This window comes from Hesperophylax consimilis, chromosome 6 (genome assembly GCF_061612785.1).
Source record: "Hesperophylax consimilis isolate HC1 chromosome 6, BYU_Hcon_1.0, whole genome shotgun sequence".
Taxonomy (NCBI): Eukaryota; Metazoa; Arthropoda; class Insecta; order Trichoptera; family Limnephilidae; genus Hesperophylax; species Hesperophylax consimilis.
Window position 1 is genome coordinate 6,013,753 of NC_142841.1, and position 27,379 is coordinate 6,041,131.

General features: G+C 35.0%; 1 protein-coding gene across 1 annotated transcript in view; it reads right to left on the minus strand.

Annotated features, from left to right (window-relative positions):
- LOC149422889 (acetylcholine receptor subunit alpha-like) overlaps positions 1-27,379 on the minus strand; it is a 460,793-nt gene that overhangs the window by 228,037 nt on the left and 205,377 nt on the right. The window contains exon 3 of the mRNA XM_089632334.1: positions 20,631-20,770. Coding sequence (XP_089488460.1) covers positions 20,631-20,770 — 140 coding nt within the window. The remainder of the gene's footprint in view (positions 1-20,630; positions 20,771-27,379) is intronic.

Below are 27,379 nucleotides of genomic sequence, written 5' to 3' on the forward strand. Positions count from 1 at the left end.
GAAAACAAACTTTAAAAAAAAAAAAAAAAATACCAGTATTTAAGTTTGAATGCAAACATTGATAAAAAAAAATAAAAAAATGGACTCAACTTCCTTATTCGTATTTGAAAAATGATCTTCTGGAGACGAGCTTGCTGAAAGACAAATTTAATCCGTGCAGACCAACAAATGTACATTATTTTTGATAAACGTTTTCTTAAACCAATTTTTGTGAGTTTCAGTGATAATCTTAAGGTTTATATGCCCTGTCTTGATAACACTTGGTCGATGTCTGTGAACGAAACTATTTGCTGATGTTCACAAGACCCACATCATTACTTAATACAAATTTCTTTCCCTTTACAAACATGACAAATTCAGAAAAGTAAAGTAAATATCCAAAGTAGAAGTGAATAACGCCAAGTAACCCTACGAGTTTTATACTTTTTCACCGTTCCTACATAAACATCCCCGGCAGTACTTACGCGAGGCACTTGTCCCGGCATTTCAATTGCGACATTTGAATCGTTTAAGGCATTTAAAAGGTCCCCATTACAACACATCACAACGCGGTGCCTTTATAACCACCCGAGGGCTACATGACGTGATAATGAACAAACACACACAAATAATTCATTAAATCTTCCTTATGCATGAGCAGCACGAGAGGTTAAAATTCCATAAGCTCACTCCCTCGGCTCTATTTAGCTGCGGTGGTAATGTGACCTCAGAAATTCCAACTAAGTATGGTTTAATTGGACATACCGACCCTATCGGCTTCTACCTCTGATGAAATGGCAAAGTTCAACACTAAATATCTCCGTTATTAAATTTACCGCGAGGGAATCCTTACAACCTGAATTAAGTCTGGTATCCCAGTTTTTAATAATGCTTATGTATAGTGATTTAGCGATCATTATCCCCACCCATTGGCTTCTTTAAGGCTATTTTCTTTCCTAGTACGAAAACCAGGTAACCTGACCCCCAACAAAAAAATTCAATATGTTTTTATGTCCGTGTTCCGTTTTTGTCATATTTGAGTTGCTCGGGTGTTAACCATTGAAACTGACATTTTTGAAAAAACTAATTTTATGTAAGTATTTTCTGATGTCTTCTTTCGCTAGAGATCATTTTCATATAAAATATTTGTAACATGTTTCATGTAAAGCATGTTAAAAGTGTTCATTTAACACTCTTTACATGCTACAACTTTGATTGATTTAAAGTCTTTATTGGTATCTACTTGCACATGCCATTGTTTACCAGAAAACATAATCATTTCATGGCACGTCATATTTTCATTTACATTTATTATTGACTATATTTTCGTAGCTAAAAGTTTAATTGTTTTAAAACTGACGTTTAGTTCACTATCAATATACGGTATATTTTGCACTGCAAGGAAAAAAATCCTTTTTTGCAATTATTAGATTTGGAAAGTATAAATATCGAAAATTTAATAGTAAATACACTTAATTTTTTACGAGTTCTGTATTTTTTATGAAATGAAATGCAATTCTCGAAACTTAATTTTGTTAGTTAACATGATCTACACCCGAGCAGCTCATGCATGTAAATTCTCTGTGCCAGATCAAATATACCATGATTTTTTTAATACAACTGTATTCAATTTAATTTATAGACATAAGTGATACATTTAATCATAACGGAATAATAATCACCACCGAAAGGCAAAACGCTACGGAGAGCGTATGGGTGTAGGGCATATAAGTTATGAAAGATTTTTGTGGCAGGGGTACATCTTTCAATGGTCCAAAATTTAGAGTTGGCCAACATTCTTTATATAAAAAGGAACAAAATGAAAATAAGAATCTTCAATACAAACTAATGTACACACTTTTTAAAAATAAAAAAAAGACTGAACAAAAACTCAATCCTAAAAACTTGACTAATGTACAAACTTTTTTAAAATAAAAAAAGATTGACCAAAAAATCGTTCGCCGATATCTTAAAAAAATGTTATTTGACAAAAAACGTCAAAACTGTAACAATCTGCATCTTTAATAAAAATTATAATGTTACAATATTTTGAAACCAAAAAAAAGGTATGTGGTTATGAAATTTTGAAACCAAAAAAAATATTTTGTTATGAAATTTATTTATTTTTGGAATAACTTAATGAGCAAAACCTCAAATTGTTATATTTAGCCATTCAATACAATGTTAGCCACACCGAACTAAATTCAATCTAGATATTGTGTTGCAGCAATCGTACATAAAGATAGCAAGTCAATAAAATATGCGTTTTAAAAATTGAGATAATGTTGCTAGTTCTTTGTCGAAGTATGATACAGTAAATATGACCGAAGGGAATAGGATCGAATTAGCTCAGTGGTAGAGCAAGGCCCTGCAAGGCTGGTCCTGGACTGGAGGTCCTGTGTTCAATTCCCAGATGAGACCGAATATTTTTTTCTGATTTATTTTAATATTGTCTTCTGATTTATTTTAATATTCTCAGTGATTAAAGAAAATAATCTAAATACATATTGAACATTATTATTTTTAAAAACAATAACTTTTATACATCACTTTTTTGTATAGGTACCTAATGTCGACCAGTTGTCCATAGAACCTCTACTAAAATCTACAAGTAGAGAAGTTAGGGGTAGGGGTAAAAAAAATATTATTTTGGCTCTCAACAAGCTGTAAGAAATATAAACCTTCTCTTTTAACTCTTGAAAAAAAAATAGTTTCCCTTTTTAATGATGCCCAGAGGAAATATCCTGAATGTTGAAGAAGAGGATTAAATTTTGAGATTTTAATGAAAATGTTTTCTTGAACTGTTTAAATAATAAAACAAGCCTAATTAAAGCAACGTTCATTTATAAACAAGAGAGAAGAAAAATGTTGAAGGCAAAAAATCAACTGCCAGAATATTTATTGACTAATTTTTAAATGTGCCTTCGCCTGTTATTTGTAAGCTTGTATAAAAAATAAAATTAAGTTAACATTCACTTCATGCACCTTTACTTTTATCTGAAATATGAATAATGGTGCTTTCGAGAAAGATAATCGTAAAAAATAATCAAGACATTACGGTTTCAGGATAATTTTCAATAATTTTTCTTGATAAACAAATTAAAAATATGTTTGTTTGTCCCAAATTTTGAGAAAGGAAAAAAAATCACAATCTTCTTAGGTTACATTGCGAAGTGAAAATAGCCATAAACTAAAAATTCTAGATTGAAAAAGATTTGTAAATTATATTCGGCTTAAAGTGAATGTACGAGTACAATACTACAAAGACAATTAATCTGCACTCTATAAAATCAAATTAATGACAATCTAGTCTCCTTGAACGGAAGCAATCTTCCCAAGATGATATGCTGGGTGTATGGCTTAGTGACTAGCTAAGGCATAAGGGCTACATCGAAGCAAGTTAGCCTCTCAGAAGCTGAGCGTGCTGCATGAGGCCCGCAGGTGCTTTAATAGTACAAATCCTCTTTCCAATTCCACTTTTCAATTTGGCAGCCACCTCTGGTCTGGATCTTGATAGATTCCCCTATCATGACAAACAGATTGCAATCTTTAGAGCACACGAGTTGGGTAGCTGACCTTGTTCTACCAGTATTACAATGGAAGATGCTCCGAGGAACTAGCGTCATTGATCCTTTTCTCAACATACGTATGCGGTTGACATTTGTCACTTGAGAACGGGTCGTTTCTACGACTCGTTCTTGAGTTCGAACGATTTTCCGACCGCTGTGTTTCCTCCCTCCTAAAACATGGATCTCTTCAAGACCCATGTTCAATCCTTCCTTTCCTCAAAAAGGATCCTCCACACAGCATCGATAGATGACATAGGCCTTGAGGCCTTTTCTACGTTTAGTTTTATAATTTGATTTGTTTGGCAACGTAAAAATTCAACATCTTTCAATGTCGAAATGTTGAGTTTAAAAAATCAGGCTACTAAATAAAACTGATATGGTTTATTATTCCATAGAAACGTCAAAGCTCGCCACAGCCATTGGGACGTGAAGAAGCATTTTGTCTCTCCTAAAAAATCGACAAATGGTATTCTGTCAAAAAACCGTTCAGCTTTATCACGTTCGATACATAAAGCGTGGTTCATACGTGCTGATGAATAATATTAATAATTTTATATTGAAAGGCACAAGATTTACTTGGCCGAATTTTATACAAAACGATGGGAATTAGAATATGTATACGGGGTCCGGGGGTTAAGTGCGCTAACTTCGGGGGTTATTCTATATGATAGTACAAGTTAAAATAGAAAACAACATTTTTTAGAAATTCCTTAATTTAGTATCAAGAAGTTGAATTGTTTGTTTGGCAAAATGAATCTTTTATCTTTGCAAACTGTTTTAAAGCCTGTATTTTGTATGTATTTAATTTCTCCCACAAAGTTACAATTGGTTTATTTAATTCAATGGATTGAATCAAAACTTTGTTTGAGAACCCATTATTTAATTAATTGCAAACGAGAATGTATCAGTGTCAGTCGTATTTTATTTTCTACGAAATTGTGCTGTACAATCTCGAAGAATTTTAAAGATATTTGGAATGAGTTATATTAAAATTCCATTAAAACTGGTTTCCAATTATTGTTTGTACATAATCTTGGTTTTAAAAACCATGCAGCTAATGCTATTTTAATATACATCGCACAAAATCACTTCTTGGCAAATGATACAAAACGATTTTATGCTCTTAAAGATGTTGACAGCGGGTTTCAGAAACGCTTGGAAACCAATCAAAAAACACAAAACAAAATAGTCAAATCTTTACAAGCTTGTATTAGCTTCAAACATTTGGACAACCAATTCTGAGAATAAGACTTACAATAAACGCACGGTATTTATATTATTGGTGTTGACTAAAAGCCTCTATATTTCCTTTGTCTTTGGTTATTCGTGACAAATCGTACGTAACATAAAAAATATTGATGTCAGAACGTAACATTTTTACAACTCGGAGAAGTTGCAACAATTTTCCCCTTGAAATACAATAATAATATTCGCGACCAATAACTTGTGATAGTAAACCATTGGTAAGAATACAATAAGACCGACTTTTTATATATATATTACATTACATACAGGAGGCCCTGAGGAAAATAATTTCCCACAGGACCTATGTCATCTTTGGAGATGGTGTGTAGAGTGTTTATTTAAGGAGAGGTAGTTCAGGAAGTTCTATGGATCAGTGTGTCCAGGAGTGACGTATAAATATATCCCTACTACTGCAGCCCAAGGCGACGGGTCGAGAGACCAGTTGGAGAAGTCAAAAGGATCTCACCAAATCAGCCTCTCCTGATCTAGCACACCACGCAGGTTGTGGGTAGGCGTATCCTGAACACACCTCACCAGATGAACCTGGCACCCCTGCTAAAAAACCAAAATGAGCGAACCACTTGGGGTGACCTATGGCAGAGATGTTAGTACGTAGGTTTATCAAGTATTGTGGGACTCGAGCCCAAATTCAAATATCAATAAATATTTCCCGGGGCGGCGTTACCCGATTTCGCCTCTCAAATTGTAAAATTGTAATTATGACAACAGTATTTTCGAAAAATCATCTCATTGCCGCTATAGATTAATTAGCAAATGATCTGAAGAAAAATAAAACTTCCTGCAACAAACAACGTATTTTTGAAAACTTGTTTGTATACAGTGGCGGCTAGCACTAAGGACCAACGTACTCCCTAAATATATTATCAACCAATAATAATACCACCAAATCAAACAGAACAGTAATAAATGTACTAATATAAAAGTATTGAATTAAATTCAGCCAGTTCGAGCTTTCGTTCTTTGCATCACTTGTCATAAGTCACGTGGTACGAGTGGATTCCATATCGCTCATTAAAAAAATATCACCTGTGGACATCAATTATCTATACGCTCAGAGCGTCAATGTTAATTGAAACTTCTCCGAAACCTGAACCAATGCCACGGAACTCGTCGGCGAGGCATAAATACGCGAAGACACAATACGCTTATTTGTCGCGCCGAGATGGCGCCACTTTACTCTACAGTTCACAGACTTACAAGAATCAAATTTGCCAGTTCTCTTTACCTTGCTTTACAGTACAAGCCCCAACTGCTTGAGAGTAATAGTTTTTTTTATACATTAGCTCTACACGGGAAACCCTAAGAAATAAAATCCATCAGCACCTACGTCATCTTTGGGGATGCTAGGGATGCGGGGGATGTTTGTAGGGAAATGAAGGAGGTAAATTTTTGGGAAGGAAAAAGGTAAGAGGGGTGGGTAGGAATCTTAGGATCAATGTGTCCAGGAGTGACGGACGTATGAATCCATCCCTCCCACCGCTGAGCAAGGCGATGGGTCGAGAGAGAGTCTGGCCGGAGAGGTCAAAAGTTCTCCCTCAATCAGTCCCTCACGATCCGACCCGCCACGCAGTAGGTGGGCAAACGCATCCGCCGCCAAGACCTAGACAAACCCCAACACATGAACCCGGACACCACTGCTAAGTCATATAAAACATGTCCAACCACATGAGGTGACCTTTGGCAGGGTTGTTGGTTTTCCAATAAATGGTTTCCGGGGCGGTGGTACCTATATCCGCCTTCCAAATTAAAACTTAAACCAAAGATATTAGAAGAACGAGATGTGCTATGAGCAGTTCATACTGTGTGGAATTGTTTTGCCCAGTGTCGCCGGTTTTGTTCACCAATACTACTGCACACCTTCGCTTACGCTAAGGTATCCGCACTAATACAGAGAACAGATTTCTGTGCGTACACGTCCCGATAGTATTCAAAGTACCCTAATTAGGTAGTACTCCGCATACGGTCCGGCGGTCAACATAGCATATCTCGTTCTTCTAATATCTTTGACTTAAACTAATAAATAATTTTAAAACCTATGAAATGCATTATTACTTATATTTGTCTAATTACTAAAGCATTGTTAGTAACTTATTGTAATTTGAACAAATAAACAGACATAATAAAACTTTTTTTAACTTTCCATCGTGATATGATCAACTACCAACCACTTCCTTCAAGTAATTGAGATCCTCTCCCTTGAAACATTTTAAAATTGCTCAACCTTCTTTATATATTGTATAATTTACAGGCCTAGAACAGTGGATGTGAAAACAATAAGAACCATTTTAAAGCATGGTTGTTGTGTGGCCAGAGACAATGCCTTTTCTTTTTGTATCAATAGTGTAAACAGGGTTAACATGAATATGGAAGGCTTTGGATAATAAAACCAAAGTGTGTGCCAATGTTTTATTTATACCGCTCACAAAACACACGTGGCACGTATGTGCGTACATACGTAAGCACTCGCACAGTGAAGTATTTATGTAGGTACGATATCATTTAAGTACGTTGAGAAAAAATGTCATATGCCGAATTTTGGCCTGATTTATTTTCCAGTTTTTTTGTGACACCTCACAAGAGAGCCCCTGTCTGTACATTGTAAAGGCAAGAGGACATATCCGGTCATATGCTGGCGGAAGTGGAGCAGTCCGCTCCGGGCGCCGGAATTCCGAGGCGCTGATAATACCTAACTTCGAACAGTCCTAACACATCACACTTTTTATTTATTTTTCCTAAAAATGGCACTACATCAAAATTCAAATTATCCTTATATTAGTAATCACAGTGATCACCTGCCTAGGCGTCTACTGGTTTTGTCAGAGGGCGCCAAAATTAAACTTGCGCCAAGCGCCGTTTGGTTCAGGGCTGGCCCTGAGGGGGATTTATGTCATTATTAGTTAATGCCACCCAGGCATTAAGATTGGGGCTGTAGGAATGGCTTTATTAATGCGAGTCTTGAATAGGCCCTTATTACATGTAGGAGGAAAAAGAGGTGGCACGTTCTCACGAAACCAACATCAACTTTTAACGGGTGTTCACGCACGTGCAACGATGCTGCTAGCTCCTTGAAGCAAGCTCCATTAAAATACTTGTATATCAGACTCATTGACCAACATTGAGTCTGTGTCTGTCAACAATGGATTGTAATTCAGACGCCGCCCTCTTTTGGACAAAATCAAGTAGGTTTATCAAGTATTGTGGGGCTCCAGCCTAAAGGTGGCTCAAACTTAATTTTTTTGGTTAGATTTGTACAGTGTTAGCAGCTGGTTACTATTGAAGAATCTGCTAGCCGTATACAAGACGCCCAGTTTCTTTAAAGCCGGATTAAAATTCTAAAGAAAAAGTTGAAAATGCAGCATTACGTAAAAATTGTATTAAATTTAAGAAGAGCTTAAAATAAACATAATATTTGATAAACTTAATGTTATAGGTCATGCTAATAACAAACTTAATTAATATGATAGCACAAATCCTAACTAATTTATGCCATCGTGCTTAAGATAGATGTGATTACAATTAGGGAGGCGGGTTTGGTTGCCTCCTCCCCGGGAACTATGTATTGGATAACCAACACCTAGGCCAAAGGTCACCCCAAGTGGTTCGATACGTTTAGTGATTTAGTAGGGATGCCCGGGTTCATCAGGTGAGGTGTGTTTGCGATGCGCCTGCCCTCCAGCTGGGAGGTGTGCCAGATCGGGAGAAGCTGGGGAAACCACTCTAACTGGTCTCTTTTGATCCATTGCCTTACGCCACGGCGGGAAAGATGGCCACTCCTGGACAGACTTAATCCTAGATTCCTACCCACCCCTCTTACCTATTTATAATAATAATTATAATCATTTTTATTCCAGGATGTGGAGAGGTTAGTGCAATCCCACACGTCCCGTATATATATTTACATATTTTTTGTTTACTTTAACTCCACACAAGATGCCCAGAGAAAAATAATCTCCGAAAATGAAAAAATATATGACGAAGAATAAATTAACAACAAAGTAATTAACAACTATGCAGGGCGTGGTCTTGAGTGAGCTTGGGCCCAACGCTCACTCAGGAGTGGCGTTTGGTGCTGGTAGGCTGCAGTCACCACCATGTTGTGCGGAAGCCATTCGCCGCATCCTGGCTCCAGTGACCCGGTGTCTCATCAGGCCGGCAAATCCATTTAGTCCTGATTCTGTGAACATTGCCGATGCGCTGCTGTATCTTCGGTATCTAAATATGATTCTACAGGCGTCATTATATTGAATTCGGAGTCGTTCCACCGAACAAGTTCCCTTCCCATTATTTCCTTCCCATAACCTCATATTTTTATTTTTCTTCAAAACCGCCACACAATATCCCCAAAGATGATATAAGTCCTGAGAGATTATTTTTCTTTGGGCATCTTGTGTGGAGTTAAAGTAAACAAAAAAATCGTGTGTCTATACGACGAGCAAGCCGGAAAATAAGATGAAAATACTATAACTAAATTAGGGTACCTTTTTCTTGGTTGATTTTCCTCAGTATTTTTGTTGTAACCAAAGCAAAGGAGTTGATGTTGACAGATTACTGGGCTAACTGGGGATAACGAGTAGAGAAACAGTCGGTTTTGGGAAATGAGTATGTTTTGTTCGAAGTTAACATGATTTATTGTGGAGACGACTTTGTAGTATTTTAAGAGAAATAATCAAGGAAAATAAATAATAAAGGAAGGAAAGGAATCTCAGAAAACGTGTAAAAATACTACGGTTAAAATTTGAGTAAAAACGATAGTATTCTTACGTGTAATTTGTATTGCTCTAATCATAATATCGTGTTTAATAATACATTCAAATTTCGGTTGTTGGTGCATGGGCTATGTGAAATATTTCAGCGTAGTGTGTAAAATTATTCAAGTTCAATGATCTTTTAATTTTCGAAATTGGAACAACTTACTTTTTTGTTTTTTGTTAAAATACAGGGTTTAGTACTAACCCCTGCTAAAGTCCTTAGTTTAGCAGGTTTTAGTACCAACCGCAACCGAAGTCTTTGGTTTAGCAGGGATTAGTACTAACCCCAGGTTAAATCCTTGGTTTAGCAGGATTTAGTACTCATCCCTGCTAAAGTCTTGGGTTTAGCAGAGTTTAATACTATTTTTTCTAAAATAATGCGAGAAGTCCGAAAACGGATTTTTTTAACTGTCAGTTCATTTCTACAGCACGGCCTGTATTAATAAAGATGGCGGCGCTTAAATTCAAAGGGTAAATTTCTTCTCTTGGAAAGGCAATGATTCTGAGGCAAATATGTTTTTTTTAATAAAAATATTCAGCTTCACAAATCCCACATTTATAACATTTCGTGATGTTTCACGGATCTGCGCTAGTCTCAAATAAAATGTAATGTTCAAAGCTTCTCAGAATTCTAATACATATTGTTTTATTTCGTATAGCGCCCTTGGGGTGATATTTCACAAGCAATTCGATATAACATATTTACTTCTCTGAAGCGCTTGCAAAACGGTTTGGAGCCTTAACCCCTCGAGTTAATTTGTTCGCCTTTGGGAACAGCTCATATACGTCTCATTGAAATCGTTGTATCTTCCTTACTGCCACGGTGAAAAATAATATCTTTACGGTGTTAGAAAGAGAAAACATCACGATTTATATTAAAATGTGAAAAAATAAAACAAAATAACTATAAATTAGGTTTATATGAAAACACAAAAAAAGTGAGGTGAAGTTTAAAAAATATTTGTTAAAAAATATATGTGTATTTTTTGTTACTTTCGTTTAAAAAAAAGGGTTTGCATTAAAAATTTTAATATTTGAAAAGTTATATGTTTCTATTTAACATCAAAATGTGAAAGCGCACCACTTTTCAACTCAAAACCTTTTTTTAGTTTTCGGATATGTTCAGAAATATTCCAGTTATTTGAATTTTATTAAATATTATTTTATTTTTTTATCTCTGACAGAATATGCCAGATGCCCGAGGGGTTAACGGTTTCTCATAATCACCTCTATTACACATGTTCATAAGTATGTAGTTCGTGAGTCCGTACGCCACGTACTACAACAGATATCGTTCAAATGATGGCTGATGGACGCGTGATAGACACCCGATGACATACGAATTGCCCTCAATATGGAATCTTGTCACGGTCGTGATATATTTGATTACCTATTAAATTATTATGTTGACGTTGATTGCATAAGTGATTTAATATATAACGTAATAACGGGTGTAGCCGTCAATTACCGGATACCAAGAACTATTGAGCTTAGCTCCGTCGTCTTTATTAATGTGATTTTTTATGAATTCAAATCGCCCCCATAGTTAGACATGCTCTATGTGTTTTGGGTCTTCCCGGGACTGCAGGAACAAATACAAAGTAATTGCCGGTTTCAATTAAATGCTCGGCCATTGCCGATTTGTTAGGGTGGTCGAGTTTACATGCTCAAAAGTGTTCGGATATCCTTTAAGAAATCGTCCGTTCTGTCAACTGGTAGTTTGCCCAGTTAAAAGTGATGAAAGCTCTCGAACAGTGAGCTTTAGCATCATGAATGTTTTTCGTAACAGCTTTTGCTTTCTGGACTATCTGGATTGTGCAACTATTTTCAGCCCGTAAAGCCATTTCCACCATAATCTCAGTACCACTAACTGCCCAATCTTAATTAATTACAGTATTTCTCAAAGTTTGTTTACATTGACTTTGTTTTGATGTTTTTTTTTGTTTCATTACAAATCATTATCTCTGCGCTGAAGTGAGATATGGAGTCAGATAAATTGTAGTCTTTAAACAATAACAATAATGTATGAAAGGTAGAAAGTCGGGGACGCCCGAGGAAAACTTACGCATTTTCTCAGCACTGGAAATACGAGGATACGGCGTCAAATTAAAGCTGATATAATGTAGGTTTTTAACATTACCAATTTAGTACTTAGTACTATTCACTTCGTGAATTATCATGAAGTAATTAAGAAATGAACCAATTAATTATTTATAGTAAATGTAATGTATGTGACGAATGGAGAAAGTGTTTTAAGGCCCCGTAGTAAGCGTTTAAAGATGGTTTGAAAGGGGGATATGTAAATACGAATGTTAGAGGGAGTGCGCTAATAATAAATAATTATTTAATAATTATTATTACAGACCAGTTAGACAAGCGTACAAAGAAAAAAAAATACAGTGTGTGGCAAGCCTACGCACGACGGAAGTGAAACTTTTAGTATTCTTCTCTCTCTCTTTTCATTTCATTCTCTCTTTTGACACTAAAACTCTGTTCCAAATCGAATAAACCACAATCAATTACGTATTACACTCGTATTACACTCACCGCGCAGTACACGAAGCAAGCAGCTGATGCCTGGCGTGGCGTCGTTGGCTAGAGAGAGAGGAAAAGAGAGAAGAGAGAGAGAGAGAACGTTCGTCAGTGGCTCCCTCACCTCAGTAAGCGACTACGGTGAGAGAGCGACAGTGAACGGTGAGCGGTGGTGGGGGTCCCGTACCCCCACCACCAAATGATCACGGTTTTTCGTGACGGTCATGAGTCGGTTTTACTCCGGTCCTCGAAAATGCGTGACGCGCGTAAAGAATTTTCACTTCAACATAAAAACTCCGACAGTAAATTCAAGCTTTGGACAAAGACACTACCAATACCATTCTATAAAAGCTTTCAACAGTGTAAAACTTGAAATTAAAATTGAGGAAAATAAAAATAAATTCACTCACAAAATTACAAAATGGATTAAAGAACAAAAAATACAATATTACCAAAATGTCATAGCATAAAATAAAAATAAAACCTACACGTAACACACAAAACCAATATAAACACACATCACTAACAAACACACAAGATTATTTTCAATGTTTTATTTTTTAATTTTAAATATATTATTATGTATTTTTATTTTTAAATGTATTATTTTCTCTTTAAATGTATTATGTAGATCATATTTTCATATTATAAAATGAAGGCCTCAGCACGGGCAAGCCACCCAGTGAGGCCTACATTACTGGAAAACTTAAAATGTAAAAAATATTGTACCAAATAAAAATACATAAAATAAAAAATTATGCGAAACTGTGAAAACATTCAATAAAACACGATTTCTTTAAAATAGTGCAAAAATCTCATGATAAATGCTTAAGTTGCATTTAAAGATACACTATGAATTATTCATATAAAATAACAGAAAAATGCTTGTTTTTAATAATTTTCGGAGCTTATTTCGCGATTTTTTCAATCGATGGAATTTCATATAGTTAACGTTTCGGCATGACAAATGTATAGATATTTTCTTCAAAAATAACATTTTTTTATTTTTGGAACTTTAATACTTAAAAATTTAACGAGAAAATCTATAAAAATTTTGTATGCAGGGGCTTAAGGCGACTGTATGACGTGGAAATGAGTGGTAGACGTAGTCGAGGACGTCCTAGGAAGATGCGGTACGATCAAGTAAAAAAAATACTTAAAAAAAGATTCCATTATTAAAAACATCAACATTATTGCCGATTAAAACTACACCCAGTTTTAAGATTAACTAGAAATTATTAACTCAAAACTTTAGTCCAATCAATTCATAACCTGATCAACGCCGGGTGCAAGCCAGCAAGTTAAATGTTAAGTCCACATTGCTTGCTGCATTTTTTTTTGTTAGAAAAATAGGTAAAATCAGGTAGTAATTAGCATTGTATTATTATACATTATATTATTATATATTTTTAACAGATGGAAAGTCGTTTTCCTACCTGAATTTTCAGCTGTTGCAAATGCTGTTATTTAATTAAAGTTGGGGATAGAGGTCCGGCCCTGTCACGTCACTGCGTGCCGGTCCAGTAAGGTTGCGTGATGAAAAGCATAAGCCCGAATTATTAATAAAACTCTCCCTTAACTCAACAAACCTACCCTTATAACTGAGTGTGTATTTATATAGTGCTTGTATTATAATCCAAGCCTTTGAAGAAAGCAGCGGTGCTTTGAATTTTTGAATACAGAATGCATTAAATTTGTTTTATATCATAATTCATGAACCTTCCTCTCAACAATGCTTTGTGTTTGTCAACTGCAGGCCATGACTGCAGGGAAAATGTCAACGTCTTAATGGTATGTGCGAAACAATTAACTTTATGCGCGTATTTATAAAAGCATGATTTTTTTGTTTTATTCCGTTTTCCTATTCGTCATATAGCACGCTTGGAAACATAGCACCAATATGGAAGATAGAAGATTTAACCCTCAGGGCCGTTAACTACCGTTATTAACCGTTATATGTGTTAAAGATACTGTCAGAAAGTCGGATAATTAGATGAAAGGTGATGAAATACGCTTTTAAATTTTATTATTAGAATATTATTTTTATGTGTTTAAATTTTGAAATCTAACCTAAAAAAAGTATTTGAAATGATTCGCCTTACTTTTTTTCGTCTAAACGCTAAACTAAAAAATTAGAAAAATGTATTAGAGACATTACTGCTTCACCTTTTTTTGTCGTTTTGTATAAAAATAATTGATAACATATTAACAAAGTTTTATATTTTATTCTCAAATTGCGGTCGTAAACTTTGGATTCATAGAGGTGAACATTTTAATAATTCTGTGGTTAATTTCTATATTTGAATGTATATCTTGGTGCTTTTTCTTTTTAACACCGTTTATTTCATATTTCTAACTATGACGGTAAGATAGATGTAACGATTTCTCTGAAAAATGACTACGGGTAGTAGCTGTTTGTTCCGAAAACTGAAAAAATTACCTGAGAAGTTAAAAATGTGGATATTTTGAATACAAAATACAATCCAATATATGTAGGGCGACTTAAATGCAATCCAGTATACGTAAGGCGACTAAAATGCAATCCAATATACGTATGGCGACTAACATACAATCCAGTGTAGGTAGGGCGACTAACATACAATCCAGTATAGGTAGGGCGACTAAAATACAATCCAGTATACGTAGGGCGACTAACATACAATCCAGTACACGTAGGGCGACTAAAATGCAATCCAATATACGTATTGCGACTAACATACAATCCAGTATAGGTAGGGCGACTAAAATGGAGATTTTTTTAATAAGCCTCAAAAGTTTTATCGAAATATGAAATTAAGGAACCCGTTGGAAAATATCGCTCAAATAATAATAATTGACTGAGCGTAGCGACGTCCTGTTTTATATATAACGTTTGGTACTTTATCGGTCTGTAAATTTTTTTTGTACGTTCCGTTTTCGATTTCAAAAATCTGTGCCATACATTTTACTATTCAAGCAAGCCTCACTTCGACTTGGTGGCTAACTTTGACTTGATATTTGACTGATTTGCATTTTCGAAAAGCTGTTACATCCATTTCATTATTTAGTTAAGCCCAAAGATATTAGAAGAACGAGATATGCTATGTTGGCCGCCGGACCGTAGCCGGAGTACTACCTAATTAGGGTACTTTGAACGGTATCGGGACGTGTGCGCACAGAAATCTGTTCTATGTATTAGTGCGGATACCTTAGCGCAAGCGAAGGTGTGCAGTAGTATTGGTGAACAAAACCGGCGACACTCGGCAAAACAATTCCACTCAGTACGAACTGCGCATAGCACATCTCGTTCTTCTAATATCTTTGGTTAAGCCTAACTTCAACTAGGTGGTTATCTTTGACTGAGCTTTTCAGTATTATTGCACCTACATGCCCGAACAAAGTTTGAAAAAAGAATTGTCATTCAGATAGTGGCGTTTCTTTGAACAATTTGTATAATTCATGTTTCAAATATTCAAAATATATGGTTTATAATTAAGTAAGTAGGTATTTAAGTACCTACTTAAAAATCTTAAAATTTTAGAGGAAATTTTGGTATCAATTTATTAAATAAGAGATAATAATAAACATGCTTTTCAGACCCCGCGAGTTCTATTGTTTTACAGAACTACAAGTACTTAGATTGAAAACAATATTAAGAACATCGCTCCACGATTGATTTAGATTCAGAATCAGGTGTAACATAATCTATGTTATTCGTGATTCTTTCAGATTGCCGCTTACGAAAAACCTAGGAACAGGAACAAATCATATTATTTTCACTATTAAAAGGCCTATAACAAAGTACCGAGGGTTAGTTAGACGTTGATCCTTTATCCGATATGAGGTCAGAACGTGAAAAGGAACGACTGCGGCCCTTTTATATACAAACATATATTTGGATCTAAGACCAAAATACCGAAACAAACTTTACATGGAATAGCAAATGTCTAAAACAGATATGTGCTATTCTATTTATTTGTGTTTTAAAATATGATTTAAATAAGCTATTAAAGAATTAAATTTTTCATAATTGGATTTTATCATGAAAAATTTAATTTTAGAAGAAACTAGTTACAAAAATAATCTGTTTCTCAAAAAATAATGTCGGGCGATCCAGTGATAAATATATCATTGAGTCTACTTACCTAAAAGCACCCTATTGAAGATCGGATACTTTGAAATTTCTACCTACTAACTACCCGAGAATCCATTCAAAAATCGGATACTTCATTTCTACCTAATTCCTACCTGAAAGTACCTCGTCTATTAAAGATCGGATACTTTCGAAAGGTCTTCCTAATGTTATGTCTCTGCTTTACTTGCAGATTTCTGTGTTGGGAACTCTCTGATAAAGTAAAAGGTTATTTTATTATAATTGTGTTTTTTTACGTAACAATTAGTAGGTCTGGATTTAGCTACACTGTCCATTACCCGAGGGATAGTAATTCTCTGTTTCTAGAAACTTGTTGTCTGTCAATAATATCCCACGGGCAATTGCTATACTCTAGCGACATCTGTCGGACTCTGGAGTAAGCTTTATGACTAGTGCCATCTATCGCTTGAATACCCAACTTATTACCATACATCACACTACCCGAAAACCCTATCAAAAATCTTACACTTTTGAAATGTGTACTTAATTCCTACCTGAAAGTACCTCATCTATTAAAGATCGGACACTTTCGAATGGTTTTCCTACTAACTACCCGAGAACCCTATCAAAAATTGGATACTTTTGAAATTTCTACCTGATTCCTACCTGAAAGTACCTCAACTATTAAAGATCGGATACTTTCGAAAGGTCTTCCTACTATCTACCAAAAACTATCAAAAATTGAGTACTTTTGTCTCGAGCAACACGGGACGGCCAGCGGCGGCGCTGATGTTTCTTTGAAAAAAAAAACAACTTCGCCAGTGGGTCGTGATCAACTCGGATCGTGTGATATGATCGATCTACCCAGCTCTATTTTCTTGAGAAAGAGCCTGGTTAGGAATGAGATTCCTTAAAAATACCCACAGCATCTACAAACCTAACATTGACCCCGAGGCGAGGCGAGTCTCAAAGCCTTCAATACATATTGATATTAACCTCTTAAAGAAAAAACAAATTTTATGTGAAAATATATACATTTTTTGTAAAAAATGTTTAAGAAATCGAACAGAGTTGATTCTATTTCACGAAGATGTTTTTGAAAGCAGCAATGTTTTATTTTATATCTCGGGTAATCATCATTTACTTTATTCGATCATTACGTTCTCACTGCAGCTTAAACGAACGGGCATTTATTTGTTTTCATTTCACTCCGGGAGCGTTTCCTTTCAGAGCGTTTGAAGCAGTGTTGGGAGTAATCGAGGAATCCATTTAAATGATTTACGATTTAAAAAAAAAACATAAATTTATAATATGAAAATAATCGATTCAAATTCTCTCGAAAAATATGAAAAAGTTAAAATGAAATCGAAAATCAATCTCGATTCCTTAAACGATTAATCCAATTAACCGAAAGAAATTTAACCTAGACACGTTATAAAAATATGTTTTAGTTTAAAGATGGCCGTTTCCAAAAATACCAGTACCATTGTATAAATTTTTGTTTTGTTTTCTTGTTTGTTTTAATTTTTATTTTCTAGTAGCATCAAACAAATAACCGACATACTTAAATTTAAATCATCATTTCTTTTAAACAAATATCACTACACCTTAAATGAATACCTTACATAAATTAAATACCTCTGTTTTTTTATTTTTAATTTACATACATTTGTTCGTGTAATTGTTGGGTTATGTAATATAATGTGTATTGGTTGGGTTAGCTTGAAGAAATGGGATTTAACCTATAAGCTATACCCTTTGTATTTTTGTGCAATAAATATTTTTTTGAATTTTGAATTTTATAAAAGAATAAATAAAGATGAATGAATGAAATGGAATCTTTGTAGTTGAAATTAACCCACTTCCCGACAACCTATCGTGCTGAAACTTGGCGCATGGACTCGTTGTCGATGACAATGCATTCTATATAATTTTTAATTTAAAGAGAACACACCAGTTAATACGTGAAACGAAGGTTACATACTCAGTCAATTAAAAAAATAAAGTTTTGATGGGTATTTTAAAAGTTACCATAAGAGTCAGTCCCTGGGAAAGATGTCAAATCAATCCATAGTCAAACCAAAAAAAAGCTTGACCAAGAGATGGCGCAACTAGGTAGACAAAATAAATTAATTATATATTTAAAGTAGGTTTTTTACTGGTTTATTTTATGATAAGTTTAGTTATGTTTGATGGCCGCCTGATTTATTGGCGTTCAAATCCCTATCACAGTTATTGTATAATGTTGTCCAAATATTTTAATAACTACTCCTATATACGAATTCAGTTTAGAATATTTTGCTTTATCGACTTAAGCAGAATGTTTAAAAACTTGGTTATAAAATATCGATACGAATAATTTCACCAGATTTAATTAGCAACATTAATGAATAATCAGATTTAAACATGTTATCAGAATTTTGTGAGCTCTCCGATATAAAGTGAATACATCCCTTCCGCTGTATAAAGCATGCACCGTGTTTATTCTGTGAGATGGTTCGTGCTAAAGCGGTACGTGAAAATACCTAATAAACGTTGAAGTAAAATTTGTTGCAGTGGAAATGAAGTCAGTCAGGCATTATGACGAGGATTCAGAGAAATGTAGAGAGCAAGTAGATTGGAAGACTCTTGCCTCGTATGGAGGAATAAGGTATGTACTATGTACTCGTATGTAGTTGGATAAGGCAAAAGGTGGATAGCGGAATATGCCTTGTGAATCAGAGTAATCAAGTGGAGATGATTACCATTCCTCAAGTAGACGAATAAAACATCAAGATCTTAAATATTTTTCGCAATATTTTCCATATTGTGAGTGAATATAAAAAAATAGAACATGTTTATGTGCTGACTGCTGCTTTTTAATATAGAAACAAACAGTCAATTGGTTACAATGATGAAATAATTAACAGATATTAAATATTTCAAGGTGGCTACTCATGATATGTTTCCTTGTAATGTCTCGTATGTAATCTCGTAGGTGACGGATGTGGTGTATGGGTATGTGTGTCTTTGTGTGAGTGAGTGTGTTTGTATATGTATGCGCAATGAACAGTTTAAAATATTATTGACATAACACCACTTATAAATTTGGACAGTGAATCCGAAAAAATGTTAATGTTAGAGTTTTGACAAATATTATTGAATGTATGAATAGCACGGTTAATAGGGAAATTAGATGCTCTATTTTTGTAACTAAGCTTGTCGAATAGCGCTCTGTGTCGTGTACGTCTCAAAGACATATTGAAATTCTATGTATAAATGTTAAATCAGCTACTACTCGCCTCTGCTGCAAAGATTGAAATGGACAAAGTTACGAGTAGTGTTGAATTTGGAGGAAAGATATTTTAATAATTTGTTTTCAATACATTCTATGCTATCTATGTACAGGTTATACTCTCTATATATATTATGGATTCCAAATTGGTGAAGCATATTCCAGTATACTTTTGACTAATCCGAAATAAAACATTATGATTGTTTTAGGAATTTCTATATCATCGACTAATAAAATAAGGACATTCAAAATTTAAGATAAAATAATAATAAAAATAATAAAATATAAACATTTCTTCTCTTTGCAAATTTTGTAATTTGGGAGGCGGGTACGGGTTCTGCTGCCCCGGGAACCATATATTGGATTACCAACACCTCTGCCGTAGGTCACACCAAGTGGTTCGCCACGTTTGATGACTTAATAGGGGTGCCCGGGTTCATGGGGTAAGGTTTATCCGGATCTTAGCGGCGGGTGCGTCTGCCCATCAACTGCGTGGCAGGCCGGATCGAGAGAGACTGGTTGAACGAGACCTTTTGACCTCTCTAGCAGAACTCTCTCGTAACATCACCTTGCACCGCTGTGGGAGGGATGGATTGATTCTACCGTCACTCCTGGATTCACTGACCCCAGATTCCTACACATCCATCGTACCCTTTTCTTTCCCATACCTTTCTCTCCTTCCATTCCTCAAATGGCTCCCAACTCAGCATTCCCAAAGACATAACAAAGGTCCTGAGAGAAATTATTCTTAAATTTTTTTTTTAAATCTACCCTTAAAGCTACTAAATTGTTTTTTTAATAATTATATTCTTTCCTTTATATTTCTAATTTTTTTTTCGCAACTAATCTGGCACGATAATAAATGTTATTTTCTCTATCACACCTTTTTTTAAGCACCCACTTACACTTAACAACACTTCCACTTTTTAGGGCATTCGCAATTTCCCAAGCAACGTTATCTTCAAAGCACGTAACTCCTTTTGAAATGCACGCAACCAATGTTCCTTCTCCGGGCCTCGCAGAGCTTCCTCCAATAATAACTCACCAACATCTACATATATACCTTCTGTACACATATTTGAAAAACCATACCTTTACCTGTACCACCCTGCTTTTACTTTCCGTAGAACTACCTGGATTACATGGTATTTAAGTGTTAATTTTTTATTAGTTATGACTTAAGTACTCACCACATCGATAAGCTGCGACAGTTTGAGCTTGATCTTGACGGTCAATGCGTCAGTAACATTGACTACCGGTCTGACCAGCTTGTTGTAGTTGCTGAGTAGGTCGTCGTACAGCCTCTTGGCGTCGGGGTTACCGGAACATCCTGCAAGCAGACCTCACATTACTAATAATCACTAAATATATTTATATGTTTCTAAAGGGGAACGGTTGCTCAGCCTTTTTATAAAATTTACATTTGAGGCCAAAATACCAAACCAAACTAAATAATATTTTTTAATCAAAGGGTGTAGCAAAAAAATAAGGTTACGTAATAGTATGTTACGTAATAGTATGTTCTCGGTTTACCCGCGTAAAGTAGTCCTTAAATCATCTTACACCCGTGAAAACCTTAACCATAACATATATATATATATTTGTTTTTAAATTATAATAATATTATAAAATTAAAGAAATGGATTTGGAAATTATTTGTGACTTTATGGTAATAACTTAAAAAATAATCTCCATTTTTAACGATGCAAATTAAAACGTGAATTTAAAAAAAAAATTTATGGGTTTAAATTTAATTTTTAACGACTGATTTACGTTGGAACACAAATTTAAAATTCCGACACAAACACGCCTTTTTAAGAATTTATATTTCATTGTATTTACATAGGTTGGGAAATTAGCTCACAAAAAATTGTCATAGTTGCCTCTAAAATATTGAAATTCAATTTTTTAATAGTCTATATTTTTGCTACTTTACTAGATATTTACTTAACCTTTTGATTATAAAAATAATTATTTAGTTTGGTCAAGTAATATAGCCTTAAATCCAAACGTAAGTTTCGTATGAAACGGGCCGCGCGGCCGTTCCTCTTAACTCCTCGGGTTAATTTGTTCGCTTTTCGGAACAGCTCACATCTATTCCCCCTTACTGTCATAGGTTTTATCCGCACAGTCAATTTGTTCATTTTAAGGAACAACTGAGATTACATAGTCTATTCTCTTCATTTGAACTGAACGCTGTTAGAAAGAAAAAATACCAAGCACGAATTTAGTCAAATTGACGATGTCTTCACATATAAAAAAGTGATTAGTCGTGCAGGGTTAATAATAACAAATAGATATTTCGATGGGTTTGTAGGTGTGTTCTATAAGTCAGTATCACCCCGGTCGCGGTGTAAGGACACTATTCAGAATTGAAACGTTGCTTAAAATAAGCTTTGGCCGTGTTTGGTGACTAGATCCGAATAGCCAGGTAGATCCCTTTTCCCTCCCTTCTACCTTCAGTCTCACAACATATCGCAATTGGGGATGCCATAGTCTCACTTGCTCCAGACGGTTGGGAGCAGTTGGGACTCTTGTGCGGTTATAAAAATGTTGCATTATGTAATTTACTTACAATATTTCAATTTTTCAATTCGACTTCTCAAACCTCATCCCTTTCTTATTTTGTCTATTCCTTTAACATCCAGGCTTTTCTAAGTAAATACGTATCTAACTATTAACTGCGGAATTTATCAAATTAGTTGTTTTCTGAACCCTGTCCCAAATGGAAAACCTTCCACGTGTGACATTTATAAGTCAGACTGGGCCGGGTCCGACCAAGGGTCGAGGTGTCGTACTTAAACCTCTGGTATTTCTAAGTGGATTCTAAACCCCTCCGCTGCCGGTATTGGTCAAAGCATCCTTTATTCTTTGCTTGCCAACCATCATTCATATATTATTAAATTTCAATGGGAAACACAGTTTCACTAAGCTTTTCACCCCATTCAAAGGATAAAGTATATGTTTGTACATACGTACACACGTTTGAAAGGACGTGGAACAACACAGGGCGCCGCGATTTAGGATTTATTCGGAATACTGATACAAGAAAATCATTTTAAAGAGGACACTTCTAATGTATTTGTACGCACTGATTGTATCCAAAGTTATTTGAACTATCTTTTCAATTCCCGCCCGTGGTCCATTATTACCCAGCAAATAACACTGGGTTGGTAGTTAGCAGAGATGTGCTTTATTTCAAATAAATCCATTTCAAATGGAAATGCAAAATGCAAAATGGGTATTTTCCATTTTGCATTTTAAATGCTTTTCTAAAAACCATTTTGCATTTTGCATTTTAAATGCTTTTCTCAATGCATTTTCCATTTTAAATGTTTTTTTGAAACATTCTTCTTACTATCTCCACTCATCTTTTTTTCATAAGCGCCAAATATCAGTCGGTCCTCAACCTCGCTATGAGAGATAATTTACATTTGTCAAGTTGCTCCCTGGTAGGAGCCCTGGCAATTTAGTGATACCATTACAAAAAATACTGATTCAAATACTGAACATGGTGCCATGACGCTGTAATATTAAATATTAGATAGCAGTTTCTATGTTTTTACGTTGGCAACATTAGTCCTGCGCAAATTTTTTGTGGTTTCATAATCTCTAGTCGTGGTGTTTTTGAATTTACCATCATGTAATATGTTTGTTCTACATTGATGTCCATTATTAAATAACAAAATTGTTTAAAAATTAAATAATTATTTTAATTGTTTGACCTGAGAAACCATTTTGCATTTTCAATGCATTTTGAAAATAGGTATTTTGCATTTTGAATTTGAAATGGTTTTCTAAAAACCATTTTTCATTTTGCATTTTCAAATGGAAAAGTTTTGACCTATTTCCATTTTGCATTTCAAATGGTTTTGCGTACCCATTTTGCACATCTCTGGTAGTCAGTTAGGTAGGTCGCATAGCGACGTTTATCATATTCCGTTTAAATTACTCGCTATTAAATTATTAATAAAAATATTGTTTGATTCGCCCAGAACATCACTTCACGAATAAGGTTGTATTTATAATTATTTACCTGTACCTACTGAATTTTGATTTTGTTGTGGTGATGAATTCAAATCAATTCAATTGGAAATTAACCCATTTCCTGATAAAGACTTGTTGTCGATGACAATGCATTCTATGAACTGATGGCAATCACGCATACACTAGCTAATATAAAGGCATTTCTCTGAAATTAGATGACATTACAAAATTTAAAATTCGAACGAAATGTCGGTACTACCCAATCGGGATTTAGATCATTTGATAACTCAGTTGACTCCAGTGCCTGGGAAGGAAGTTGCAACTGTCAATCAAACCATTTTTTTGTTGTTTTTTTATTATTTTCACGTCTGTTTGACTTTATTTCACTGATTGTACGTCTCCGATTGAGGAAAATTTTCGCAGAAACGTTGCCATAACAAACTATGCGTTTTCCATTGGTTCATTCCAGCACAAAACACAATAGCATCAATTGTGGATATTATGCTCATTTATTAAAATATGACACGGGTGTATTGAAAATTGATAATGAAGATAAATCGAAAGCGGTTTTCGAACATAAACTACTCGTAATCATTTGATAATTAATTAATCAGTAGATCGATACTAATTAATTTCTTTGTGAAAATTTCCATTAGACATAGCTTATATAGAACATGATCATGCTTCAGGCGCTTCAAAACGATTATTAATATTGTCACCAAACAATGTTATTTGAATAATTATTTTCGACTGGTATCATGGTTTGAATATTTTGTAATGGAAATGCACGTCACTTTGAACAATATTCATGAAATGATAAATGCTCGTGGGTAATTTGAACTCAAAACCATAATATTGTTAACTTTACTACTCCGCATACATTATGTGCGCAGTTTTACATAAATTCACATCACACATTTCCATCTTCACAGGACCGAATTGGCTGTCGAATTTATCCTACTAGGATATTCATTTTTCAATACGATAAAACGGGTTTTCATTTATGTGTTATAATACTCACTTTGGGAGGCGTGTATGTTTACCGTCGCCCAGGAACCATTAATTGGATACAGCAGCTCTGCTATAGGTCACCCCAAGTGGTTCACTACGTTTGTTGATTTAGCAGGGGTGGCCAGGTTCATGGGAGACGATTGTCTAGATCTTGGCGGCGAATGCGTCTGCCCGCCCGGATTTGGAGAGATTGGATAAGGGAGATATGTTTACCTCTTCAGCTTGACTCTCTCCACCCACTTCTGGACACACTGACCCCAGATTCCTACCCATCTTATCCTTCCCAGACCTTCCTGTCCTTCCTCTCTTTAATTTCTTAAAGCAAACCCTCTGCACAGAATTCCCAAATATGACACCTTCTGCCTCCTGTATGGAACTAATGTAATGTTTTCAATTTGGGAGACGGGTTTGGGTATCGCCGCCACAAAATTAAGTAAGAAATAATATCTCTTGGCTTTTACTAGTGTTAGCCGAATAATTAAAATGAGTATGGTTTTTGATCACTATACTGTCAACAATGTGACTACATGATAATTCATAAAATATTAGTCAATCAGAGCACATCAGGCCTTTCCGAATAAATATGCGGACGAGATGCGAACTTATTATTATTTTTAAGAAACGTGTGACGACTTCCTCATTACATATTCGTGCTGTACTTTTATTTGTTTATAAATTTTGACAATTATTTCTGTTTAAGCCAATAATGGCTAATTGTTGATTCATGAGAATTAGTTTACTGGCAATGAATTTTTTTCCCGACCCCCCTTTCTCCTCTCTTTGATACCTCTGCCCCGTGCCTGGGCATTCATTTCAAAACCAACAGCAGTGACGCGAAGTGAACATTATTACCTTTAACGCATCGCATAGCAATCAGAAAATCATCACAAACGTATCGCAATAAATAAAATTTGTTAAACCAAAACTATAGTGAAAGTAGCATCCCAACAAGTGAATGTTCTTTAACCTCTTTAAGTACCTCCTACCTTTATAAAACTCATTTCCAAAGTAACGATATCATCATAAAATAATTGATTTGTTAATTAGAAGGTCCACAGCTTGAACACATTCGTTATTGGCATCTTGTACCATTTTAACGGTAAAACGAATAATTCTATCAGATTTTGAATAAAATGTTAATGTTTTCTCCGTGTAAGCGACGCGCAGTACTAAAAATCTGAAATCAAAAGCACTACAATTGACGTAATTTTTGCTTTCTGCTTTGAGACTTATATGTATACACATTGTGACGTCATTGGTTTTAGGTTTTGAAGTGAAGGAGACACTGTATTAGTGTAAAACCATTTGATTTCTTTATCGTGAATAGTGATTTTCCACTGGGGCCGTACTCCGAGAACGTTTGATTCTAGAACAATAAAAATTATGGCAATCTCTAAAAAAAATATTTTCATTTAAATATATTATATAGCTTTAGCAGGATTACTATCGTCATTTATCACTTTGTATAAGTAAATAAAATAAAAAGTCATCAGGCTACGAAAAATGCTGTTATCCTACAGAGTTAGTTCTTTCCTGCACTCTCCTCATAACCCTTGCCACGTCAAATCTCCCCGTTGACACCCCTTAACAACCCTCCGCCTTCCTAACCCCACATCCCCCAACCTCACGCGACATGAAGATTTCCTGTCAGTCACTTCCTGGCGCGCTATCGGGCCCGCGCTGATAAACTCAACACTTCCGTAAATGCTAACTACAAGATTGTACTATACCTTACACTGCCTTCTAGTACTAACCAACCAACCACTCATGGTATCATTGCTGAGGGATGTACTATGTGAACTCGCGGTATCACGATTAGACGCTGTGAATTTACAACAGTTTAATTTTTTACTTTTTCGCTATTTATCAAGCTCACAACATGAAACTAATACTTATCTACTGATTTACATGAGACGAAACACTACGAAGCAATGCAAAATCAGCTCCATGATGAATAAACATAATGACAATTCAGCACAACTTTAAAAAGTGATATAAAATCTGTAAAAGCAATGAAAACTAACTAACATATAAACCTAACCTATGTTATATGTTGTATTATAACACATCTGCCCTGATTATGGACACTGCAATGCTGTCCGAAACGTTGGCTAAAGAAGGAGTTAGCGCAACACGGCATAACACCCCAAAAACAAATAACAAAAATACTTTTGGCCGTGAAAATCGTAAATCATATTATACAACCTAGTGTTTGTTTCGTCACTTTCCATGACTTTTTAAATGTGTGTTGACTTATCATTTTGCTGAGTTATCCGATCTCCTGCAAAATCATCAGTTTTTGGTTTGAAAAATAGATCGCTTGGGAATATTTCAAATGGTTAAATCAATATAATATATATATTTGTATTTGTAGCAAGCAAATAAAAAATAATTTAAAGAGCTAAACCTCCTACTTATGAAACCCTTTTCGCATACGATTTTATTGGATTTTGTGGCAAATTAAGTTCTTTAGAAAATGATTCGTAAAATATTTAAATACTTGTGTTTTGCCACATATTACATTTAAATCTTATCAGAAAAGCGGTTGTTAAATACGAGATTTGACATTTTTATTTGCCTGATACTTTATTTTTTTCTTGGCTTTGTTTCCAGCAAGATGCTTTTTAGCTTCACACAGGCCTTTGGAAAATAATTACCCTCAAGGACGTATGAATCCATTCCTCCCACTGCGGTGCAAAATTATGGGTCGAGAGAGTCCGGCTTGAGTTGTTAAAAGTTATCCCTCAACTCAAATGCATCCGCCGCCAAGACTTAGACAGACCTCACCTAACGAACCTGGGCACCCCTGCTAAGTCACCAAACGTAGCGAATCACTTGGGGTGACTTATGGCGTGGATGTTGGTTATCCAATAAATGGATCCCGGGGCGGCGGTACCCATACCCGCATCCTAAATTATTTAAAGCATCTATAATATTTAAG